At 36.2% G+C, this 26669-nt stretch overlaps 1 protein-coding gene and 1 non-coding gene across 2 annotated transcripts in view; both read left to right on the top strand.

The window, feature by feature from the left end:
* Positions 1-26669, top strand: part of CEP295 (centrosomal protein 295) — a 45688-nt gene that overhangs the window by 16378 nt on the left and 2641 nt on the right. The window contains exons 10-25 of the mRNA XM_074917335.1: positions 444-668; positions 1909-2015; positions 3511-3723; positions 4539-4636; positions 4760-5843; positions 6803-6974; positions 7108-7260; positions 8877-9116; positions 14816-14922; positions 17078-17216; positions 18704-18937; positions 20244-20395; positions 20635-20794; positions 23155-23795; positions 24544-24717; positions 25818-25935. Of these exons, the coding sequence (XP_074773436.1) occupies positions 444-668; positions 1909-2015; positions 3511-3723; positions 4539-4636; positions 4760-5843; positions 6803-6974; positions 7108-7260; positions 8877-9116; positions 14816-14922; positions 17078-17216; positions 18704-18937; positions 20244-20395; positions 20635-20794; positions 23155-23795; positions 24544-24717; positions 25818-25935 (4017 nt within the window). The remainder of the gene's footprint in view (positions 1-443; positions 669-1908; positions 2016-3510; positions 3724-4538; positions 4637-4759; positions 5844-6802; positions 6975-7107; positions 7261-8876; positions 9117-14815; positions 14923-17077; positions 17217-18703; positions 18938-20243; positions 20396-20634; positions 20795-23154; positions 23796-24543; positions 24718-25817; positions 25936-26669) is intronic.
* Positions 16756-16839, top strand: LOC141956623 (small nucleolar RNA U2-19). Its single transcript, XR_012632993.1, has one exon. It is a non-coding gene; the product is annotated as a small nucleolar RNA U2-19 (small nucleolar RNA).

Here is a 26669-nt window from a genome sequence, read left to right as displayed (position 1 = left end):
GTGACGTGAACAAGTGTGTTAGTGAACTTTGCTGCTTGGCCAAGCATTTCTGCTACATCCCTTTGCTGGCACAATCTGATTTTTGGTCTGTGATGCATTGTGTTGCCAGTGCTAATACAAAAGAGAGGACAGGAACGTACAGGCAGGCAGGGGGAATAGTACTGCTTATTTCTGCAACAGTACGGTCTAGGAGTAGTCTGATTGAAACACTGCAACTAGCTTAGCCCTCCTTTTATAGCATGCAGAGAGAAATTACCGCTTCTGTCTTGCGGGTAAGAGAAAACATTGTTAAGCTTTTAAAACTTGATTATATAACTGAGAAACCTGTCCAACTGTGTAAGCAGTTAAAAAACCCCCACAAAACCTGCAAAACAGGGTTTTTTGTTTTTATGATGTAAAGGTATTCATTACCCAAAACTCTTAACAGCATATATTCTTTATAGATCATAAAGAAGCAAAAACTCACCAACCTCAGTCCAAACTTGCCTTAAAGAAATTGCTAAACAAGATTAGAAGTCAAAAAGAGGAGTGGACATCAAAAAGCGAGAAAGAGATTCAAAGTGAAATTGAAACTATTGAATCAGGCACAATTACTAGTGAAGAGAGACCATTACCTGATTTAGAACTTCACTGTGAGCAACAGAGAAATACAATATGCGAAGCCAAAGGTACGTAATACGTGCATCAGAATTTGTTGTGCTGGAGCAAAAAGTCTTGTGAGGGTGGACTGTAACAAAACTGTTTAATGGATTTTCAGTGGTGGTGTTTTGTCATGTTGCCAGAAAGTACAGTTCTCCTATTTTTGCCCACAGTGCATTGTGGATTTGTTGAAACCATAACTGAGAGAGGTTTTTGCTCTTATGTCCAACTTGCCCATCTCCCAACTTGTGGAGTAAAGATGCCCCAAATACTTTTGTATCTTTTAAAAAAATCTTGCCCAAATTGTTGTCACACCTGGTGTTGCCATGCTTTAGTAGGTGTTTGCCTCCAGGAGTAGAATTCTCAGTGCAAAATTAGGCATTGAAGTTGTCTACCTGTTGGAGAAATCAGATGCTTCAGAGATTCACAGCTTGAAATGCACAAAACAAGCATGAGCTGATGTATTTGAAATCATGGGGGTGGTTTTCTGCTTCTAGGCACCATTCTGAAAAGCCTCTTTGTAAAACTGGAATTTATACCATTTAGACACTTCATTTTGTTTGGTAGCCAGATAATTTTGAGGTTACTTCCCATTTATGCTCTTTTGGTTATGCTAGTGCTGAAGTTGGTGAACTTGTATGCCAAGTGGGATTTCTGAAGTATGAAAATGATGTTGTGGCAAGTTCAGGTTTATTTTTTTGTTGTTGTTGTTGTTTTTAACTTTCATAGGGTGCTTGTTTTTTTTAACGAGATTAAGTGATTTAGTTCAGTTGTGTACATGTATACACCAGCATAATGCCTGGGGATTGGAGAGTGCAGCATGAGTAAAAACATGCCTTTGGGGACAATGTGCTGCTATTTGAAGCTGATAGTACAGGATGAAGACTTGGTTTTTGTGCAATAACCAAATATTAGATCATTTGCCCAGAGGGTGTCAGTTTTACACCCTCTTTGTTCCAAGAGGTCAGTGTGTGGCTTTTTATTCCTCTGATGATCTTGCTATTAGACTACAAAGTAATCTTGGTAGAAGCAGTCTTTAGTCCTGCTGGAGCTGGGCCATTCCTATATATTCAAGAAAGACACATGATAAAAGGCCAATAATTTTCCAGGTTATGGAGACAGGCAGAGTAGTGGGATAGAGATGGTAATCTTTTCAAGAGCAGTTTGTGCATTTTGTTTAGAGAGGTTGCGAAACTGTAAAACAAGACGTAAAGAAGATCCAAGGCTCTTTTTAACTGCAATTACAGTTAGATAACATGTATATTTTAGACTCTGTGAAAATGTTGGAAAATACAGTTGCAGCTGAAAATCCAGTTCTAATCCATCCTCAAGAACAAGCAGCTAAAATTAGAATGGAAGAGGAGAGACGAAAGTGGGTAAGTGTGTTTGCTTATTCCTATCTCAGTTATAGTGTAAAAAATGGTGATTTACAGAAGACTTTAAAATGCTTCAGGTTATACAGCAGCTATAGACTCTTTTAATGTGCTTGTAACACTTACAGAAAATGTTACAATAGAAGTTTATTTTCTTAGCCTGTGCATGTTAACTTTGTAAAAATGACTAAGCCCTAACTGGAGTTTAGAATAGAGTGGAAAAAAACAGTTTCGTAAAATCCAACAGGTGCTATAGGCAAGGGATGCCAGCCAATGATTAAATGACAGTCCGAATTGTAGATTAATACCCTTGCTTTAGGAAGGATGAAGTCAACAATACAGAACTCTGTGAAAACTTTACTAACCCTGTGTAATAATGTAGGAAGGTCTGTGGAATTGTGTTTAGACTAATAGGAAAAGCTTACAGACTTTTGAGTATTTTGGATTTTTTTTTTTAAATTAACTAGGAAACATGCAGGAAGTCTTTTGTGTCAACAGGAATGCCTCATTTAATGTATTTAGAAAATAATAAGTTTGTGTATTATTTAAGTATTGTTTGAGTATATGTTTCATTGTATTTTCATTTTTATTGTATCCTTAGAGACTTACTAGCTATTATATAGTAGTTTATCAATTTAAAAAAGAAAGTTGAAATTCAGGTCTTAGTGCAATTGTAGAGTTAAAGTTCAGTAATTCAGGAAACAAAAATTTGACAAAACTGTACTGTCTTTGGGAAAAAAAACCAAAAGGCAGCAGATCCTCTGTGAAAGTGCTTTGAACCTGCCCAGGTGTATATATTGCTATGTCCACATTAACTGTTCTTGGGTCTAGCTTTTCCTCAAGTTGCTCTTTCTGACAGCCCCATTCAGACTGTCTCATTAAAAGCTGTTATCCACTCTTTGCTAGTACTTTGATTTATTTTTTTTTCTTCCATTCTAAAAGTATATATGCTGTTGCTATGCACGGATCTAAGTGATTTGTAGCTGATAGGTACATGGAAGGAGAATAAAAATAAACAAACCACTTCAGAGATTTATAGAGTACTCTTAAAGTGGTTATACATTAGCCATTTCAGAAGTTTTGTAAGGCTTGAATTAACATTTAAATATGTTGAACTCTTGATGGAAAGCTCTGTAAAATGCAAAGGAGATTTCTGAATTCAATTTAAGAAAATGACTTATTTTGCAGTCTCTGGAAAATGATAATGTATCTTGAATGGTTGGATTCTGATTTTATCTGTTCTATTAAGTTGAGAACATATAGTGCAATATTAAAGGGATTCAGAGACTATTAGAAATATCTAGCTGGTAAAACAAAATTATTCTTGTTAACTTTGGAACTGTTTTTAAATACCTCTTACAGTTTGGAAATGCCTGTCACAAGCAATAAAATTTCTGTAAGTTGGAACAAAGTTTTGTGTGATGGTGTGTGTGTGAGCGGTGTTTCATTTCTTTGTTATTCAGTTCTGGAGATTCACCCTCATTTTTCTTCTCAATAGAAGGAGCAAATAGAGCAACAGAAACAGGAACAGCTGGCCTTGCTTAAACAAATTGAAGAAGAAAGAGCACGTTTGGAGGCTGATTTTCTGAAGATCCAAATGCGAACTTGTTTGGAGGAGGCTAAGAAAAAAAAAGAGGAGGAAGAGCAAGGTCAGCTGGTACAAAGCCACAGTGTTCCCTCTACAGATCAGCAGAACAAAGTGGAACATGAGGTGAAGAATTGTAGAAAATTGTGTGTAGCTTTTCAATTTTCCTTATAAAAATCAAGAGTATCATTTGCCAATTTTAAACTATACCAGTCAAGGCAATCTGTCAATCTTTATTTCTTAGGCTATGATCAGAAGTTCGTACATGTAAAAGCTTCCTTTTGTCTAATGTAGAAGCTTGTATTTTACGTGATATCACTGGACTTTGAATATTGTATTGTCTTTGTGTAGTCCCAGGGACAGCATGTCTGTTACCCATTAGTAAAATCTGATTAGAGTCATAATAATTATGCATGTACACATATCCTTTTGCAAGAAGAAAAAAAAATCTTGAACAGAAAAAACCGAAAGCCCCCACCTCTATGTTTTTGTCTGTCTAGATCTTAAACAGCTACTTAAAGGAGAGGAATTTATTGAGGATGTTGAAGGAAAGTAATCTTTTTTTTTAAAATCTTGGTTCATTTGCACAGTCTGTACTCTTCTGAGAATCTGATTGCCTTGAAATTGCAGTCTGTTCAATCATTGTTCCCGAGTTTGCTACTGGGTGCATTTACCTCTTTGAGCTAAGCTGCTGTAAGCACCATTAGCTTTGATGGTGTATGCTCGGCTTGCCAAGAGAGACTGTAGCTGTAGGCCATCTGTTCCAGAAACTGCTTTAGTTTCATTGCCTCAGGCCGAAATCTCACAGACTTCAAACAGTGGTATGGAGTGGCTTCTGTAAATTTAGGAGAGACAACATACATGTAGCTTGAAGCTGTTGCTTTAATAATTTTCTGTGAGTTATTTGTATATGTGCACTTAAATTATTTTATTTTGATTAGACTGGAAATACTACCATATCACAAACCAGAAGTCCTGAAGAAGACAGCCATTTACATATGATTCGTAATTATCAACAACGCCTTCTGCAGCAAAATAGGTAAATTCCTTTGTGAAATGGAACTCAGTTGCCTGGTTTAAAATAATTTTAATTGGTTTGATTTATTGAAATCGATGTTTATCTTTGCGCCACGCTGAAGACTGATGTTTTCATTCTGTTCAGGATGCACAAACAGAGCATTGAAGAAGCTAGAAAACGTCTACAGGAGTATCAGAATAAACTGAAGCTAAGATACTTGTCTACTTCTGCAACGCCTCTGAGCTCTGTGGAAACAAAATCATTTCATTTAAAGCCTGTCTCAGAACCACCTCTACAGAGGCAAGGAGTGCAACCAACACAATACCAGTCATCTGAACAAGTTCATGCACAAGAGCATGCACAGTCGCTACCTGTGTTTTCAGGAACACCACATTCGTTGGAGAAACCATCTTCACAGAAACATGAACAACAAATGCATAACACTTGTCCTGGCAGACATGTACAGCTTTTAGAATCGTCGAAATGGAAGCATGGAGAGTTTTGTTTGCTGTGTGGCTGTCCTTCACAGGAACAAGTGGGAATGTTGGAAGCCTCCAATCATCACATCAGAGAACCATCTCAATTCCAGTTACCATCAGCGTTAGCCATGGAAGATGTCACTGTAGTAAGAAAGAGACCGGAAGCACATGTACAACACGTTAGATTTGTTTTGCCTGCAGAAGATTCCTCTGAGCCTTCAGAAACAGTGCACTTCAAGGAGTCATCTCAGAAGATGTCTAACCATCAAATAGAGAGAGAAGCTGGAGAAGAGCTTCCACTTAAGACAGTCCTCATACCAGCAACAAAGGAATCTTGTATAGTTCAGGCAGCCTCAACTGATTCTGTGGCGTATCAACAGGGGTCTACAGAGAGCACCATCAAAACAAGCCTTGAACGGCCCCTCAATTTTTCTGAACCCATGACTTTCTCTCATGAAGAATCTAAAGCCCGGGGTGTGGAGGAATTCTTGATACCAAAAACGGGAGATGCATCTTTGTTAGATTATTCTGGTATACTGAATTTAAGGGAAAGAGTGTTGGCCTCATCAGAAAGCATCCAAGCTCAGCAAAAGTATTTGAAAGAATTGCAAGAGCAGTTAGATGCACAAAGAGAAGCTCTTCTTTCTAGACAGAAAATACAAGAGCAACTACTTTTACAGAAGCAAGATAAATTGAAGGAACGGATTCAGAGACAACAAGAGGCTTTGAAAGAATTTCTGAACAAGAGGGTAAGCTTTATGAATGCTTTACATGGTGAGTCATCTAGTAGGTGATCAACTTAAGAGTGAATACTGCCAATTGACAAAGTATCCCATGGAGTGTTGGTAGTTTTAGGTGATTTACCATAATGAAAGTTTTAATTAGGACTTGTTATTTGTTACCAGTAGTTGTGTTCTGTAAGCCCCAAGAGTGCTGTTTTGTTCAGTCTAACAGAAATAATATGAACTTCTGTGCTCGGTCTCTGAATGTAGTGCCTATTGAAACAGTTATGTTGTCCAAAATATCTGCAGGTATCGTTTTCTTCAGCTCTAGAAATGCAGCTGTATGTGTAAAACAGCTCTTATAGTAAAACTACTTAAGCAGTACCTCAAAGGATATCATAAGCATTTTGAATAGATTATTTTTTAAAGTTTGTCTTTTTATTTGTACCTATTAGGAAATTGGTTTGGCAGCTGCACTCTTGACTTGTAATTTTGCTTGTTTCTGGGTAACAAGAAAAATCCAGGTTTATTTTTGAGTTTCTAAAGAAGCTCCTTTGCCCCTTTTTTTCTTTTAAAACAGAAGCTATCTTAGAAAAGTAACTGTCACCTAGAATCCCGGTCTCTTGTTTTTGCAGTCTCAAAGCAGCTAAAATCCCAGTATTCAGGAGCTGAAAAACTAAAAGCAGACTCTTCAGGAATTGGTCCTGTTCAAATTACTGAATATTCTGCTCTAGTATAACAAAGGCCTTGAAAATGTAAATAATTATGTTTTGGCACATTAGATTTGTAGAGCTACATAAAATACCTTTATGTCCAAATGTTTTTGTAAGCTAAGCAAGTCTGTCCAGTATCTTGCATACTTGAACTACTTTCCCAGAGTGCTTAATGTTGGCCTGCATGGAATACACAAACAAGAAAATGCCGGTTTGATAATTATGTATAAATATAATCTTAAATACAGTTGCTTCCTCCCTCCCCCTTCTAAGGTGAGACATATCTGCACAAATGAAGACATCACAGAAGCACAAAAGCCTGACCGGATTCCTAAGACTGACTTTTTCCAAGTCTTGGAAAACTACCAGCAAGAGAATTGTGGCAGGAGTAAATTTCACAGAAGTGAAATGATTTCACAGTGCATTGGTTCAGCTGAGCAAACTGGTAAGGCTGCATAGTATTTTTCATTATAATTTTCCTCATTTTTCAGCTGAGATGGAGTTCTCTACCATCTCCCCAAGTTAATTTGATGTATGTGTGTGTATATTATTGCAATGTGCAAAACTTTGTTTTACAGAACAGTCTGAGAAAGCTCTGTGTAGAGAACAGAAATGGAGATCTTCCAGACCACCTGTGGCAAAAGTCAAGTTAGGGCTTGATTTGGAACAACATGAGCTTAGTGTTATACCAGAGGTAGACACACCAAAGAGTTGCAACATTTCTTTTTCAGGTAAAAAATACATATATATATATATATATATATATATATATATATATATATATGGATATAAAATATATAATAGATGCCGCTGTTCCTGACAAATAGAGGTTGGAGAAAATGAATCTTTTCTGAAGAGTCTTTGAAATGATTGATTATGAAATAATAGCTGATACTGTTGCCTTTTTTAAAGTTATAATTTATATACTAGCAAAGTGAGTTATAATTGAGAAATCTTATCCTGTGTCTGTCTAGAAAAACACAATTGAAACAAAATTTCACTAAGGAAAGAAAATTCACTGTAATTCCATGACTTAAGTTCCTTGTTGATTTTTCTGTTGGGCAGGGTCAGTGTTTATAGACAATTGTACAAAAATGGTAAAGAGAACCATCAGAATTGATGGACAGTGTTTAAAGGTTTAGCTTTTGAGCATACCAAGAAAGTGAGTGTGAAATCTTTTAAACAAGGAGGTAGTATCAAGTTTCTAAAGAAATTTTTGGACCATCTTTTTAGTTGTTTTTTTCAGTTACAAAACATTCTTGGTAAAAATTTCAGAGAGCAACTACACAAAGCAATTATTTTTAAGTGTGCTGGTTACAATCTGCACGTAATGCTTTGTAATCCTCTGTAAGGAATGTTAATTGACAGATACAGGAAACTGATGTTTTCTAAATGTAAATATTTTAGTTTTATTTTTATTTTGTAAAGTCTCTTCATAGCTAAAATTTAATGTGTGTTTTACAAAAATTTTAATACTGTTGCAGTGTTTTTAAAAGTGCTAAGCAGAACAATCTGAATAATTACAGGCCTGTCAGGCTGGCATTCATCTTGAGCAAAATAATGAAACAGCTGATATGGGACATACTTTAATTAAAGAAAAGTAATTAATGCTAGTCAGTGTCAGTTTATACAGAATAATTCTTGTTGGACCAATTTGGTATCTTGATTAGACGACGAGTTTTGTTGGTGAAGGTTTTGAATATATTTGTATTCTCAAAACCACTTGGCTTTTGAGAATATACACAACTTAATTTAAAAAAAGTTGAAAAATCAAAATACATACCAAAAAAGTTTTCTGAAATATTATCTAGTGGAGTTCTAGAGTAGGAATATTCATGTGCTGTGTAATCCCATTATGATCCACAGGTGATTTATTCCTCTATTACTTAGCTGTTGGTCATGGCAGGTAGTAAAAAGTTGAACTTGATGTTTTTTTAATTTTTTTTTTTTTCAATTTGGATTGGGTGGCCAAAAAGGGCTGTTGTGTGGGGTGGATTGGGGAGAAGTATTTAAGCCAGAGCAGAGAAGTTTTATATTGCCTCTTGGTCTGGAAAAATTACTGAAAACTTTGGTGGATTTGCTATGTGGAAAAATTAGTTTGAAATTTTTTTAAAGAAATATTTTAGTTAAGATTTAGTTTTTGAGAAGTCTGTGACCTACACAATCTTTCAATCTATATAATCCATAGGCTGTGTAATGCAAAGGTTTTTACTGACCTGATATGGTTAACATTATTAAAAGGGAGCACTGTACAAATTCAGCAGGTTATTTCTGTAGAGTGGATGTGCATCTTAATGTTTTTCATTAAGTGCTAAACACTGCATTTCTATACCTAAACTGATTACAGATGATTTAAATTCAGATAAAATAGATTCTGTTGATGAAGAATCTTCTCCCATTTCAACCATTGGGGAGTTTGCAAATGTAAAATGTTACAGTCATGCTCTTCGTGAAGAGGGCAGGTTACCTTCAAGCATAACAAACTATGAGGAACAAATCTCTAATGGAAGTCCAAGGCAAAGTAAGCAGTCAAGTAGATTATTGCAGCAGGTGCTGCTGATGACTGCTGAAAATTCATATGATTCAGGTGAGGAAGACCTCTTCCTTCAAGGAATTATATGACTACCATTCAGCACTGCTAAATTTACTGCGATTTATTTTGTAGCGTATGACCTGACTTATTAAAGAAATTGTAGTGCTGGTTAGATACTTCTAACATCAAGTGTAAAAAAGGGTGTTTCAGTAGGCATGTGTCTCAATGACTTTTTTTGGTGATCCATTACCATTCTAGTAACAGAAGTCCACACTGCAGTAAACTTCATTGCTAGTAAACAGTTTCTCATCCAACTCATGTGCCTTGTATCTGTACCTCTCTGTACCTCACAGAATTGGCTGTAAAGAAACTTCTTTTCTATTACCTGATTGCCCTGCCTTTACCAGCAGAATCCCTTGCATGCATAGGGAGCAAACTGCTGTAGAAGGAACAGGTGTGTCTTCCTCCTGAGGGAGGCACCTTCTGCCCAGAACGTGGGTGTTCAGGTTTGCAGCTCCACGAGGTGGGAACCTGGTTTGAGCAGCCCAGTGGTGTGCTTGGTTCAGTACGCGGTGATTCCTTGTATTGACACAAAGGAAGCTAATGCTCAAATAGAACTCCGCAGTGTTAACATGCTAATGTAGATGTACACGGAAAGATCAGTTTATATAAGAAATTGTCTAAAAATACAGTTAAGACAAAAAAAAATAGAAGGCTGAGTGTTATCCTTATCTCAAAACAACTTTGAAAGAATCAGCTGTTAGTTATGACAAAAATAAAAATAGTGCAATAATGTAAGCATTACTTCAATTCTGATCTGTTCATCTGGGAAGAGCTTTTATTAGAGATCACACTTTTGAGGATAGACTGTGTCCATATGTGACAAAGTTAGTCTTTCCATAAATTAGACCAACTTGGTTTAGTTACTAAAAAAGTTTTTTGTTATAAAGTGGTTTCTGAATGTTCAAAATATTTTTTTTTTTTTACAAGATTGTAAAAAAAAAAATAACATAGAAGCATGTTATGGGTAGGCTGACTGGCTTATAAAAGGACAAAGGTGACTAGTCTTAGGTAAACAAAGAAAGTGGGCTACTAAGAAGTTTTTCAAGAGATTGGAGTAACAAGTGGATGTCAAGGTTTTCAATTTCTGATTTTTTTTTTTTTTTTTCCTGCCTGTAAAAATTTTAGCTTGTCTCTCCAGTCTTGGGATAACATTAACTCAAAGGCTCCAGTAGTTCGTTACAATGCACTTGCTTCTCTTAAAAATTTTTTGCAGGTGGAGATGCAGTTTATTGTTGCTATAACCGAGAAATTCTATGTCTGACTTGCTGGGAGCTGTTAACCCAAACTTTGTGAAACATTGACTAAAGCAGCTTTGAAGCTTATTACAAGATGAGAGCATCTCATGGTCCAGTACAGTTTTCAGTATCCATCTAAAGATTTTTTTGTTTACTAGAGCTGCAAAGGAGTTTCCAGCAACTTTGCTACCTTATCTGTACATCTTGATGAGTAATACAGCTGCGGAGTATGTACCTCCTGGTTTTGCTAGAAATGTGTGCCCCAGATCTTAAGATAACTTTTCATTTAGTTTGTGTTTAGACCCACTTTTGAATTCAATGAGGTTTTACTAGGAATTGAAGTTGTTTTGAGTAAGTACATATAAGCTCATTTTGTTTCAACTGCTTTCTTTAATTCTCAGAATACTGTTTTTGAAGTATACCTACATTTAACCTTAAATTATTAATAAAGAATTTTGTCATTTTTTAACCATAGTTGAAGAAAAGGCTTATTGTTCTGAGTAAGTTGTAGAGGCATCGCTAGATCAGCTATTACCAAATTAATATGAAATATCTTAGTGTAGTGTCCTTTTACACTAGTCGATATTATATATGCACAGTGCAGTGGCTTATGTGAGAGGATGAGAAAACATGTGAACATCCGTATTTATTAAAAAAAAAAAAAAGCAGAGCTTGCTGTGATTATGTATTTAAGAGGATTGTCCTCTTGAGCAGTTCAACTACCAAAACTGTCAACAGTATCTTTGAAACAGTAATTTGAAGGCTGTGAAGCACTCTGTGGTACTTCTGGTAACTAGTTCAGTATCTTCAGCAAGAAAATCTACAGTTCATGTAAAATATAAAATTTCTGAAGGGGAAATTTAAGGTGCATTTTAAGTCGTGACTTATGATAGTAGCTTTGATTAATTTTTTATTTAATTGCTTTTTAAATTTTTTTTTTTGCTACTTGATTCTAACCAGAACACATTTTCAGTTTTCCCATGTTTTCAAGATATAATATGCTTTGAAGTTGTGTTATTGGTGTTTTTTGTCGATCAATTAATGTAAAGGTTTACAATTTGAGTTGTACTGTTTTCGTAATTACAGAACCAATAGATATGTGCAAACCCTATTAATCACTCCTCACATGCATTTTTAAAATAAAGCATTAAAGATAAGGTAATAGTTTTTACCGGTTCTTAAAAATATAAACTTGGTAAATCTGGTTGGATACTTTATCAGGAAAGGTGAGTTTGCTTTGATGTGACACTTGTCCTTGGGTAACAAACAATTCTTTAAAAATTGCTATAATTAGCTCTATTTCTTTCTTCCAAGTATTACAAGAAGAAAAGTAACTTGAACTCTCAAATTTAGAGGCAGACATAAAATGGGTCTTAAGGACTGCTAATAGTTAGGAGAAATTAATCCCTGTGTTCAGTTACAGCTGCTACACAAACTGATCAGCTGGTTGTCAGCCAGAGAGGACAATTAAAGTGGTGTTGCAGTAAGTGCTGACAGTGAGGCTGAGATTCGGATTGGTCTCTCTTACCATGCCACTGATGTGTGACAAGATGAGTTAGGAGCTTTGGACACTTAATAATTCTTCCCAATCCAATTTGGTTAAAATGAGCTAATAGAATGCAAATGGTTAATATGGAATTGCAGAGTAACCCTATAGGTGAGACAGTCTGATGGCATAAACCTTATTTCCTTAGGAAGTCAGCCTGAAAACAGTGACTAGATTTGATAAATCTCTTTCACAATTCTTCATTACATATCAACAGGCTCTTCTCTCGTTATTCATCTTCAGCAGTCCCCTTGAGCAGGGTTCCAGATGTGATTATCTTCCTGTATTGCTACTCTCTGTGGAGAAGCTACTCCAAGTGTGATTTTTTTTTTTGTGTGTGTGTGATCCAAGCTAACATAAGATTTCAGTTTACTTTTAGTAGTGCCAAATATTTGTCCATAATTGATTATTGTGACAAGATTGTCTTATCCATCACCAATTTAGCCAAACCAGCGTGGAGTACAATTTTTTTTGTCTGCATGGTTGGATTTGGGCTAATCCCTCTCTTTATATTGTCTTCAGAGTGGTTTGTCGTTCAGTCTTTTCTCTTTCAAATTGCACCCTGAAATAAACGCTGCTATTTTACTGCAATTTCTGTGGGGGGAAAAAAAAGCATTCAGGATATTACAGCCTCAATTTTTAAATACAAATTCTTTGTCTCAGTGTGGTGACTAGGAGGTTAAAACATGAAAGACCCATGCTGCTGTCAGGAAACTGTGAGGAGCAAGAACCTTACACTGTTATTTTGGAGGGAAGAGAGAAGAATAAACCTCTTTCCTTTGAGTCACCAAATACATTAATATTCTTAAACGGTAATAAAGTCATGAGATATGAGCATGTTGTATTTTTCATTAATTTGTTTTATAGTGTGAAACTGCCACTGTTCATATCACAAGAACAATGCATGTTATTACAGTATAGGAATTAAACAGTTGTAGCATAGCTTTCCATAGACTTTATAAACAAGAGGGTATTAAATGCTTGAATCTTGTCTTGTGTATCCTGAATTACTACCTGTCACACTGATATCCTTTAGAAAATAAAATAATTTATTTCAGAAAAATACCTAATCTTAATGTAAAGGTATCAGAAAATGGAGATTTCTTTGGTAGCTTGTTCCAGCATTTAATTTTTTATCAAATTATAAAATAAATGGTCTGTTTCCAGCTTCTGAACGTCTGACAGATATTTCTAGCCACTGCTTCTTGTTACTAAATTCTTTGAGTTTGGAAATCTTTAGAAAAACTGTGGTTTTTCTCCTATGGAGATATTTAAATACCAAGAAATATGATTGCAGTTTTCGTAATGATTCAAGGAATTTTCTTCAACGCCTTGCCCATTTCCAGTATCCTCTGTCTCCTATATTCTGCTCCAAAGAGGAGGAGCAGACTTCTGTAGTGTATCTAGACTAAGTCACACTGCTTCAACAAAGGAGCTTGTTGCTACCTTGTTCTACTCAAACCTTAAAAGCTATGTTTCCTGTGCACCTCAAGATCTTTGTCACATACTTGTAGTAAAGGGATCAGAAACCACTGTTCTGTGCTCTTTGATTTATAATTTTTTCGATATTGAAACAGTGTTAACATACCCAACTTTGCAGGAGGTTGAGGTAATTTTTACCATTGCAGTGCTACTGCATTTCTTTACTGTTCTTCTACTCTTCGTATTATTTGCAAACTCTTATTGCCAATGGTTCTGTTTGGTTACTGATCAAGATGTCATAAATGATCAGGATCAAGCCTGCTAAAAGCTTCTGAAGAATTTATGCATGGGGGAAGAATAAGGCATTTGAGAATTTCTTTATCCTTTATTTTGAGATCAGTCAGTTAGCATTTAATGTAATACTAAACGAATTAAGAATAGGTTAACTTCTCTTTTAATCCCAATAAATATATTTTAGATGTATTTTCTTTCATGTCTTCTTCTTTCTCCTAGAAGACTGCTGGATGATAGCAGCTATAGGAAATGTTAGACTTTTCCCCCACCACCCCCAGCCCTGAAATGAGTTTTAAAATGTTTCGTATTTATTGAGATGCCTAAGTATCACATTGTATAGATACTTCACTAGTTTTGCCTCACAAAGGAAACCTCTCTCTCTCCCCCTTTTTTTTTGTATAGTAGGAAAAAATTTCAGCTTACACAAGGTACAAACTAGTGTTAGGATTCAACAAAATGTTATGGGATCTGCTGAAGTATAGAATCTTACAATTGCTGGGGATTTGAAATGTGTCACTTGCAGCCCTTGCAGAATTGGGAGAAAATACCTACATCTACTGTTTAATTGCAGTTTGATATTTAGTACTTTTTTCTTGAAAATTATTACTGGTAATTAATTTACAGTCTTAGAATTGTCAAACTTTAAAGGTGCTTATCAGTGCTGAATACAGAAATTGCAATTTTTCTGGCGCTGCTTTTGCACAGATACTGATCTTACTTTCATGTATAAGAGCATTGTGGCAAAGGTGATTCAACTACGTGGTAGTAGTCATGCTATAGTTAAGTAATCCAGTGTTTCTGATTTCTCTGATCTACTTAAAACATCTGCTTTCTTTGTAATCATCGTAATGGTAGAGGGCAGGAGGTTCCCCCACCCCAATTAACACTAGCAAAGCCATGTTTCATTCTGTAAAGCCAAAGCATGAATTTCTAGCTCTTCCTGCATGCTCTGCTAGTTGGAAATTTTAGGAAGGCTGGTCAAGGAGAACCACTGGTTGCCAATTAAATTGGTGGTACAGTTGAGCAGAAAGTGTGTTGTAGGTGAGAAGAAAGTGGTAAGGATGGGCAAAATCAGTGCCCCATAGTGAGGACAGCAGCAGTAGAGTATTACTGCCATCTGGTGTTCAAAAAGTTGCTAACTATGAACTTGAAAGTTGCCTATTCTTTATTACTTATTTTACATTTGTGTTCAGCCCAGACCCAGGATTCTCAAGTGGCTCAAGATTCACCTGTTCTTGCTGCTGAAGTTGGAGAGGGAGTTGCGACATGTTCTGGACCATCATTCAGACTTGATAATATGGTTAGTCATATCAAAATAACCATATGAGAACTTTTTTTTTCGTGATGAAATCTCTCTGTCTCACAGAAAACTAAGACTGGGTGCAGTATTCTAGATGCAGCATATAATAAGCACCAAGCAAAGAGACGTAATCACTGCAGTGGATCTACTGGCTGTATTCCTGTTCATATTGCACAGAATATTTTTGCCCCTCTGGTGCCAGGGTACACTGTGGGCTTACATTCAGCTTGCTGTCTGCTGAGCCTCCTCAGCCCTTTTTTCCCAGGGCTGCTCCACAGCCAGGCCACAGCTTGGGCTGGTCCATGGAGTTCTTCCTTTCCAGGTGCTGCATTTAGCATTTTTTTTCTTGCTGAGTTTCATAACATTTCTGTAGGGCCAGCCTCACAAAGTCCTTCAGGATGTCTACTCTGCTGTTTCATATGTTGGATGGTCCTCCCAACTTAGAGTTATCTGCAAACCATGAAAGTATGGTGTCGCCTCCTGGGTCATTGCCAAAGGTATTAAGGAGGACAGGTCCTAGGACAGAGAGCCCTGTCATAGAATGACTTAGGTTGGAAAAGACCTTTAAGATCATCAAGTCTAACCATTAACCTAACACTGCCAAGTCCACCACTAAACCGTGTCCCCAAGCACTGCATCTACACATCTTTTAAATACCTCCAAGGATGGTGACTGAACCACTTCCCTGGGCAGCCTGTCCCAATGCTTGACAACCCTTTTGGTGACAAAATGTTTCCTAATATCCAATCTAACCTCCCCTGGTGCAAACTGAGGCCACTTCCTCTCATCCTATCACTTCTTACTTGAGAGAAGAGACTGACACCCACATTGCTACAACCCCCTTTCAGGTAGTTGTAGAGAGTGGTAAGGTCTTCCCTGAGCTTCCTTTTCTCCAGGCTAAACAACCCCAGTTCCCTCAGCCACTCCTCCTAAGACTTGTGCTGCAGACCCTTCACCTGCTTTGTTGCTTTTCTGTGGATGTGCTCCAGTACCTCAGTGTCTCCAAACTGAACATGGTATTCGAGGTGTGGCCTCACCAGTGTTGAGCACAGGGGGATGATCACTGCCCTAGTCCTGCTGGCCACACTATTTCTGATACAAGCCAGGATGCTATTTGCCATCTGGGCACACTGCCCAGATACACTGTTGTACTCCACTTGTTTCCCACCTCCAGGTAGTGTGTAACGCTTTAATCTCTGTCTTCTGAGACTGATTATCCAGCCTGTTCTTTAACCATCGTGTCCATCCATCCAGGTTCTGACATCTAAACTAGAATACGAGAATATTGGAGAGATAGTGTCAGAAGCCTTGCCAAGAACAACACCAGTGATATCTCCTGCTTTTCCCTTACCCAAAGATCCCATCATTTTGTCAGGAGATAAAAAACATTGTTTGAAAAATGCTATGTATATTGCATGTATATAAAATTACTTTTAAATATACATTTTACATGTTTATGTTAAATATATAAAGTAGTATATAATGAGAAATCTAGGGGAAGGGTTTCTTAAAGTTTTGTCTTTTGTTTTCTTAGTGCACATTTTATTTCAGAGTTTGGGAAGAAGAGTTCACATCTAATTCTTCAAAATTAGGAAGTAAAAGAACCCTCATTCTGTGTTTTGTGACTTTGTAGAGCTTACCTCAAAATTAAGGAAGATAATATTTTAGGATATTTATATATTTTTAGTTTAACTTTGTAGAATTAGAATTTAAGTCAGTCTCCTGTATGCAGAAGGCTCAGTATTGCAAATACTTGTAAAATTTTTGTAAAATTAATGAGTTTGTCATGTATTGTCTGTATGTTCCTCTGAGATCTACAATTCTACTGAAGTGGGTCTGTGATGAGAAATAGCCAAATCTGACCACCAGAAGATATCATAATCTTCCAGGTGTCATGATTTTTATGCAGTTCTGAGAGGCTTAACTGTGTGTGTGTGTGCGCCTGTGTGTGTGTGCTGAGGGGAGGGGGCTGTTGGGGAGTGATGTGTCTGGGTGTGAATGTTTTGTACTGAGCAGTGATGAATCTTTATCTGCCTGACTGTGCAAAACATGAAGGCTTCTACACTTGAACTGAGCTCAGAATAAAATGTGTGGTTTTAAAGCTTTCATTATGGATATCTGAATACATGGTAATAGGTATGTTATTTCATCCTAGGAAGTACTTTCTAAAGTAGTATCCACGAACTTAGATTCAAAGGCTTTCATGCAAGGAATACCCTGTGACTTATCTTCAACGATTTCTACTGGAAGCTTTTTGACTAGTGAAATGTTGGATGTAAGCCCTGTTGACACTGGTAAGCGTTAAGTTTTGTTGTTCTTGTAAGAGGAAAATTTGGGTGTTCTCTTTATTTTATAGCAGTATAGGTCGATGTGGAACTTAAGAATTATTGATATGTCTTAGAGTTGAGTGTAATGAGAACACATCAGCTATAGCAAAGGCTATGTTGAGTTTTATTAAGCAGCTGTAACACTAGCAGTTTACAAGTGGCAAAACTTTAAAAAACTTTAAAAAAATAGATCCCCAGAAGATACAGTGATAAAAGTTTTCTAATCAGTGTATGTCATAGTTTGTTACAGAACTATGATCATTGGCTTGCTGTTAAGAGAATTGTTCCAATGTCTACTTGTCACCGTAATAATTATTTGTGAAAATGCCATTTGAATGCCATACTGACTTTTAATAGTTTTCTGAGAAATTTGTGTTCATACAATTTTTTATCTGCAGTCTGCCTCTTGATTTTAAGTTAGCTTTTCATAAAATTAAAAATAATTCCTTTTTAATAAATATATAGTTGCTCCTCTATATACTGACATTATCTCTTGTGAACATAGGAAGTGAATTTGAAAGTGATTAGATAGTGATAGGTGGATTTATTTACTTTAAAGCTTAATATTGTGTTAATCTGACACATACCTGATCTCATAAGCAACCACATGTGTATATAAGTTATCCCACATTTATAAACCAATTTTTGAAGGCTACTGTTTTTACAGCCTGAGATTTCAGTGGTTCACTCTAACCCTAATGTTCTAAACTGGTGTCATTTTGAGTAATAAACTTTATAATTTATATGACAGAGCTGTGTTTTATTGATAGAAGAAAGCTAAAACAAATTTGAAGATCATTTGTTTGTAGCTTTTCTATTGGGGTTTTTTTCTCAGTTGAGGAAGAAAAATACTTACAGTTTTGGTTACTTAGCTACATGAATATATTTTTCAAGTCTAGCTGTGTCTTTACTACACACTCGGTGGTTAATGACCTTTTCTTCTAGCTTTGTGCAATTCTTCTGTAAGCATGTAGACAAAGAGGGGTTGGTGCTCTAACTAGGAACACGATTTTGGTTTCCTTGATTTTTTTTTTTCAGATTTCTTTTGTTAGTATCAGGCAATTTCTATTTAAGCGTGCATAAAACCACTCTTCGATGCCATAAAGATGCTCAAGATCCCATTAAAGCATTGACACATTTATGTGTGATAGGAGGTAAAAATATCTAGCTAGCATAAAATAACAGTATTCATTTTTTAAATTTTATTGTTTCAATATTTCCTAAGTCTACATACTCTAAAAGTGCTAAACTAGACTGACTAAAACCTAATTAGATATTACTAACTTAAATTTGTGGAAATCTGAGGTAAGGTTTGTGGGAGTATTGAGAGGAGACAATTAAAGAAACAAGCACAGAGCTCTATATGAATATTTCAGGACATTAAACAGTGTCTTTTAGATGACTTCGTAAGTGGTTTATATGCGAAACTGTGAACATTTAGCTTACTATTTCAGGATTGTCTTCTGATGGTACAGAAGGTAGAATTTTGAGAGAAACAGCAAGCTGCCCTTGGAACTCCTCGCTGCCTTTTACCTCGTGGCAGAGGCAAGAGAATATGTCTGGAGCCTCTGAAACTCAGTTGCCTGAAGGAGAGATGTACCTTTATAAAGGAAGTCAGATACAGCAGACCTTGGGGAAATGTACTGAACACTTGAACTCTTGCTCTGAGGACAACACATGTTTCCGAGGTATTTGCCATTTTAAAGCATTTTGTGCTGCGCTACTTACAGAATGAGAAGTTTACTCAGTGTTCTGTGTTAATCTGTATTATTTATATTTAGCTTACATTTTAAAGTCACTAAGGTTTCTGCATATGAGAACTTTTGCTTTGGTGTTCTTCATGTTTTGCTTTATGTACATGTCCACATAGCATAATGTAGTGCAAAAAATAAGAGATAGTCTGATCAGGTATCTCTGATCATAGTCTAGTTCTGTGCAGCTTCCTCCTACCATGGCTTAGACCGTTACCTGTGTCAATTTTATCACTTGTTTATGCGCAACTTTCTCTTCAGGAAGGTAGAGACAATAATACTTTATTATTCACGTAGGGTCACATAGCTGATGAAACGCTGATTAACAGACTGGTTGGAGTTATTAACTGTTTGTGAAAATAAGAACATCTGTATGACCTAGCGTGGGGATAATGCTAGTATTTTAATTTGAATCACTTCTTCCTGGAATGTTTGAAAACCTAGAATCATAGAACTATAGATTAATCTAGACCAGAAAGGACTTCTAATTACGTGATCTGAGTTCTCCTTCCTGCTCACAGCAGAGCCAATTTAGACCAGATTGCTTAAGGCCTTGTCCAGGCAAGTTCTGAATATCTCCCAAAGACAGAGATTCTGTACCCTGCTGGGCAACATTTTAACAACTTCCTCTTTTTTTTTAAATTGTATCCACCCAGAAATGCCTGTGTTTCATCTTGTGTCCCATTATCTCTTTTTCTTTCACTAAGCATGTTCAAGACTGACTGTATCTTCTCTGTACTGTACCTTAGGATGCAGTAGACAGCATAGGTTTTCGTGCCCCTTCCTCCGCACCCTCAAGCCTTTTCTTAAGATTGAACAAATACAGTTTTTTGGCTTCTCTTTGAACATAATGCACTTCATCCTTCTTTTAATTATTCTTATGGCTCTTTGTTGGACTTGCTTCACTGTGTCACTGTGTGTTTTCTACTGGGAAGCCCACACTATTTCTGCTACAGTCTCACAAGTGCTGAACAGAGAGTTTATGGACTTAAGATTTTAATTGGGAAAAAAAGCATTGGTGTAGCTCTTCCTTGCTACATTTTGTACCTGCATTGAATTTTGAATCAGAGTGAGACCTGGATGTTGTAAACACTATTTTTTTACCAAGCTTGTGTTTGTATACCTTCAGAATTCTATATGCTTTATTTACTGCATATAGAAGCAAGGTGTGATATGTCTGTTGTTTTTTTGAGAGGAGATGATTTGGGGGTTTTTGTTTTTAAAATAACCTCTTGTCTTATAGCTCTAGCAGCTGAACTTGATTTCCCTGAAATGGAGAGACATTTTCCAAACTTCCATCACCAGCTCTTTCAGCCTTTGGAACCAAGACGTGACTCTGATACTTCATCATCCTGTTCTCAATACAGAATTTCACAAGACAGAGAATTTAGCGAGGTACTACAGAAAAACTGATGGAGGAAATATTTTGGCTTAAGATTTCTGTATGATTTTAATGTATAATCCCTATACTCTCTTTAGAAGAAACACAGTTTTGATATACATAGAACTGGAAGCTTTTTTGCTGGTTGTAGTAGAAATGTGATCCAAAAATCAAAGAATACCTTTAATTTTTTTATCCTTCATATTTCTGGAAAAATTAATTTTAATCAAGATTATTTTTTTTCTGACACAAGACTTCAAAACTTTCAACAAAAAGTCAAGACACGCCAATGTTTCTAGAAGTGGGAAGCTCCAGTTTAAATATACAAAGAAGCAGCTTGCCTTCTAGTCTTGAAACACATGGGCCAAACAACATTATATCAGAAGAGTATGTTAAAGAAAATGTTACTCTAGGTATGTACAGTATAGTTAGATCAATGCTTTAAAAATCAACTTACTGCCAGTATGTAAATACCAACCCTTAAGGTGGGTTGGCTGTGTTGAAACTGGGAAGGAACTCTTCACTCTTCTATCGGTGCTACTCTGAAATGTCTTAACTCTGCTGCTGCTCTCACACACTGTCTTCTCCACCACCTTTAAATGGGTAGAACTCCTAAGTTTTTTGTGAAGTTCTTCATTTCCTCAGCAGTTGTGATTTTAATACAAAAGCAGACCTGCATATTCAAGTGACTGTATGGATATTATGTTACTTATTACTTAAACTATAATTATGATTTTAGTGAATAGATATCAACTCTGGCTGAAACTGTCAGTTTAAGTACTTTTCCAAATATTTGTTCATGCATATCCATCAGTTTTTATGTTCGAGAAAATTAAGAAAATTTGAAAAATTGATTAAAATTGAGGTATATGTGTTAGAATCTCTTTGGTCTTACTGATTTGGTTTTTATACACTGTGTCCTTCAAGAAACCATTGAATTTTCCTCTTCCACTGTTAAGTCACACCAGTAGTCATTATATACTGCACGGTCCAATATTTGGTCTGATTATAGAATTGCTTCATCTATCTACAAAATAAAGGGGGGAAAGAGAGAGGAAGGAATGAACTTTTCAGATTTCAGTGTAGTAATTAGTAGATTAAAAGTCTTATGATTCTACAGGAGCGTTAAGTTAACTGCATCTCATAGCAGGAAAAGGTTTTTTTAATGTTTTGCAGTTTAATTCAAATTAACTGGATATTTCATGTATTCTAAAGAAAAGGACCAATCTGAAATTCCAAATGTAGCTAGTAGTAATCTAAATACTTCTAGGCTATTATTTGCCAGGAATCAGGTGTTTCAGTGTTTTAAGGTACTCCAACAGAAAGCTGACCAGTAACAGGAAACACAGCACAATATTTTAGGTAATAGATGTATTTATAATGTACATGTTCCTAGTCAATTATCTTTGTTATTTCCAAACAAGTATATGTATATATATATATATATGCAAACACACACTGTTCACGTTTAAAGCTGCAATCAACTACTCTGTGTCTATTATACTTCTCTTTCTTTTTAGCTGGCAGATGCTGATATTAAAAAAAAAAAAGTAATAAAAAAATGCCAGATGAGGCTTAGATTTTGAGACTACCTGTGGTCACAGCAAATAGGATTTAGAAAGTTCCCTTCTAACTTCAAAAATTTCTGTTTCTGAATTGCTTATGGAAACAATCTCTGTGCTTTAAATGTAACTGCAATATCTCCCTATCTCTTAAAGTGTTTTTATAATCCCAAACCAATCACTGTTGTGCTTTAAAAGGGGGGGAAATAATATAAGCAACAGGCTAAGCGAGTAAAAATTATTTTGGGTTGTCAGTTCAAGGTTAGATTGATGTATAAGTCCATAATGGAAAACTCTTTATGGCTGGTGTTGCAGTGCAATTCCTCCTTCCCCATTAACAGGAGGCAGTATTCTTTGTACATGTAAAACTAACTATTTTGTAGGTGTCAAAGAATGCAAAAAAAAAAAAAAGTTTAAAAGAAACAATTAAAGGTTTATGTAGTATATTCCTATGTGTATAAAAAACCTATTGATAGCATGATGCTGGAGTGTGTGTAACCAATTTTATCAGACTTGGGTCAGAGGCATATTTTAAAAAAATACACAAAAAAACCCCAAAACCAAAAGAAAAAAAAAAACAACCCTATTGTCTGTTTGGCATATGCTGTACTGCTGAAATGCCTTCCCAGTAATTAAAATGTTGATACCTGATCTTTCTCTTTTCTCAGCCTCTTCTGGGGAAAAAAAAAAAAATTCTTGATGTGTGTTTGTGGATCCTAAGGGAAAGATAATTTAGGGTGCAATATTGTAACTTGTAGGAACAGCAATCATTTTTCCAATGTGGATCTTTTCTTCTACTTTAAAGAGTTCCTGCCCAAGTAATGGTGTTTTGAATTGTTTTCTTCCTGTTTTAGAGACTTTGTTGGAGGCCCAAAAGGGATTCAAAGGACTTCTATTTAGAGAATATAAACTGTAAAATCCATTGACTTCTGAAGTAGTTATGTCAGGACCATCACAGTCTGTCCCTAAACATATTCTAAGAAGCAACAAAAAGTGCTGTTTCTTGGAGCTGTTTTGTGTACAGTGAAGAAGCGCTTTATGTACTGTTAATGGTATTATGTTTGAAGAAACTTAAGCAGATTTTAAGCAAAATATTTCTTCCTGTTTAGGAGACTTCTTACTATACTGGGGAGTCATTATGGAGGGACTTTTTAAAGTTGAAATTCTGTTGTGTTTGCTAGAATTTTGACTCTTGATAATTTTTGAAACAGGGTCTGAACAGTCTTTTCACCCACTGCAATTAGAATCTACTTTGAGCGATCACTGTCAGAATGCAGATCAGCTGGTGGACCTTAATACTATGTTAAGGAGATCTTTTGAACAAACCCCTGGAATTAATAAATGGGGCAATGAGAATTGTATTTCATCTGCCAGAGAGTATGAAGAACTGGCAAGAAATATGGAATGTATTAATCTCCAGTGTTCAATGGAAGAGCTGCGAAATGAAAGTCTGAATCCAATGGAAGAGCAAAAATCATTTTATCAGCTAAATACCACACCAGTTACAGTGGATGAAACTTTCCCTCAACACCTATTAGAAGAAACTGTGTCTTCTGAAAAATTACCTGTGGAGGCATTTGATAAGAAGTATGTGAAGCTTCCTGAAAAATTAGTTGATGTACATGAAGCAAATAAAGCAGTGGAGCTGGATTCTCAGTGCAATACAAATGTAAAGGAGCCAGATCAAAGCTTTCCAGAAGTACAGAAATCTTCAGGGGTTCCCAGAGAAACCAACTTGGAAGACTCAGACATCCATTTACAGGCTGTTGTACAACAGAATGTGTCTTTCCTGGGAAGACATGAAAAACATTCTATTTCTGTGCCCAGAAGCTCCTGTTGTATTCCAGTCTGGGTGAGTAAAGCAGATTTCCAAAAGCAGTAATTTGTGCAGGCTTTTTTGCTGTTTTTTTTTTTGTTGTTGTTGTGGCACCAAGTTATTTCAGACCTTTAATATTTGAAAGCTTGGCAAATGTCGATTTTACAATTCTAGTTTAAGACTTGGATGTTTCCTGGACTTCTGCCTTACTACTTTTTTCAGATCATAGCACGGAAATAATTAGCAGTAGCTAAAATGAGCTGGAGTTCCCATGATTGTTGGAGGAACTATAGTGTCACTATTGCATCTCTATCTCCTAGCATCAGTTGGTACAGCATATGCATCTGTACTACATGGCACAGTTACTTAACTGAAGTAACCCCATTTAGAAGCCTGAAGGAAATAAATAATTTAACCAAATCATAAGTGAACCTAAGGAAATAGCTTTGATGTAGCTTTAAAAAAAGCCCTAGAACTAAGTAATTTAAACTTGAGGTGAGTGGAGGAGAGGTGGAGTTTTTGTTACTGTTTGGTTGCTTTGGGTTATTTGTTTTTTTAACCCTCGTATATAAACTTTGCATTGCACTTAAGTTTCAGGGTTCACATATATAAAAACCTCAGACAAAGTGCTCTTTCTGTATTTCATTTATTGCTTGGGAGCAGATTTTCCTTCTTCTACATGTTTAACGAGCCTCCTCTTTCTGACAAGATAACAGCTGTTGCTATTGCTGAAAATAGTGATTTATTTTTTTTATACTGATGTCTTGTATAATTTATTTTCTAGGAGACTGAGTCAGGGCGTGGTATTATGGAAGAACCTGAACTCACTTTGATAAGCTCAAATGACATCAGCATTGCAGAATCAGACATTGAACATACTAACCAAGAGAAAATTAAGGAGGATAAAATCAATCACCCAGCATGTGTGGATCAGTCTGAATTTAATGCTTTTACTGAGGTGAGTCTTTATCTAATGTAATTCTGATTTTAACTTTGTCTTACAGAGAGTTCCCACTGTAGCATCATTAATCCACTGTTGCAAAATGAGAAAATGTTAGGGTTATCCAAGCTTAGTAATTGCTTAGATCATATTGGCTTGATGTTATGTTTTCCAAACAGATCTAATAGATCTTAAATTTGGGCTGTTCCTTAAAATCACTACCTTATGTCAGTGTAGCTAGAGTTTGGGAAGACTTTTGCTGAGAAACAGAACCATCTTACAATTTAGTCTTGCAAACACTAGTATCCCATTAGTAGAAGACTTGAGGAGAGGGTGGAACAAAACAAAAACTACAAACTAAACAGGTAAGAAAGGAAAAATCCCTACCTAGCGGATGGAGCTACAACAGGACCACACAGCAGTTTGAGGTTTATGGGGAAAATATGAGCAGCTCATCATACTGTGATACTTAATTTGCCTGTGGGATGCTTTTTGCTGTTTGCTTAAATAAAGCAAAGGCCATAAATTATAGAGGGACTGGTTTGTAATGAGAGAATAGTTTGGGTGCTGAATCAACGTACAACCAAGTAATGTGTGTCTGATAGATGAATAGATTGCAATTGAAACATGGCTTCATCTAGAAGGCATCTAGAGAAGATCCTAAAAGTGCTTAAGAATGGGTTTTTATAAAGTAATTGAAATGTGGGAAAGGTGGAGATTGGCAGCTGGAAGCTGTACTGCTTCAGTGAGTGTTACCTTCCTGCTGGGGGTGGCGGAAGGAGACACAGCAGTAAGAGAATGATGGGGGAGAACTAAAGCAAACAGGAGGAAAGAAAATCACCTCTGTTGAGATAAAATTATGCAGCTCTGTATTAAGAAGCAGCAGTTGAAATCTGGTGGGCAAGGAGTCTTTAATGGATTGTTTTAAAGTTTCAAAATTACTTATTTTTAGAAAGTAACTTTTTAATACTTACTACTGAGATTCTTTTCTGATGTTTTTCTTGCATCTGCTATTAAGACTATGTCTTACTTGCATTGGGTCTAATGCTAGTGGTACAGCACTACCATTTCGCTCAAATTTATGGTGTATTTCCTATCACTGGTTCCTTTTGAAACAGGGGAAAGAAGTTTTACCACTAGCTCCAGATGCAGATAATTCAGTGTTCCTAAAGCCTGACAGTTCTTCCACAGCCCAGAGTCCCAATGACAGTCACTTGCCATCACATCAGACTGCAGGTAGGTGTGTGTAACTTGAATATAGTGAAGGTGAGATAGAGAATGTCTTCATTTATAATCTTAAAATCATTAATAAAATATAGTTCTTTGGAAAACATACAGCTTCTCTTACTTGGCCAGATGCATCTTGGTGTTCAGGCTTGGTTTGTAGGACCCAGGTTTAATACATGTCTTATTGACAAGGAATGATTGACTGTTCTCTTCTTATGCCAGGCTATCTCTCATGAAAGTTCACAATACCTGCAGGACACTGGATTTTTTTGTGCTGTTACTACTTAATTTTGAAAAAATTTTCTGGTGTTCTGTGGTTTGTTTGTCATGTAATTTATGCACCCTCACTTATTTTTTATTTCCTGTTAGTCCCCAAGCTCTGTCACAAAAAATATGTCTCTTTTTTTCTGTTCTGGTGATAGTGTGGAATATTGGTAAATACTGAAATATTTTTTGTCCGAGATGAACAGCAGTAACATGAAAGACAGGAATTGACAGAACTTAACTGTGTTAAGGACTTCTCAGTCCTTTGATACGTTTTGAGGCATCGAGATGCTTTTGATGCAGTATTTATCACAGTATTTGTCTTGACAGACCTGCTTAGTTATTAGATCCCATAGGTCTGAATTGCTGCTTGTTTTACAAGATTACTCATTTTTCACAATGTCATCTGATTTATGAAAGTCGTTGAGCTTCAGCATTTCAGGAAAAATATGTTGAAATGTATGACTTACTAGAGGTGA

Source organism: Athene noctua, chromosome 1, assembly GCF_965140245.1.
Source record: "Athene noctua chromosome 1, bAthNoc1.hap1.1, whole genome shotgun sequence".
NCBI lineage: Eukaryota > Metazoa > Chordata > Aves > Strigiformes > Strigidae > Athene > Athene noctua.
Note: the sequence above shows the minus strand (reverse complement) of the source record. Positions and strands in the feature narration are given on the sequence as shown.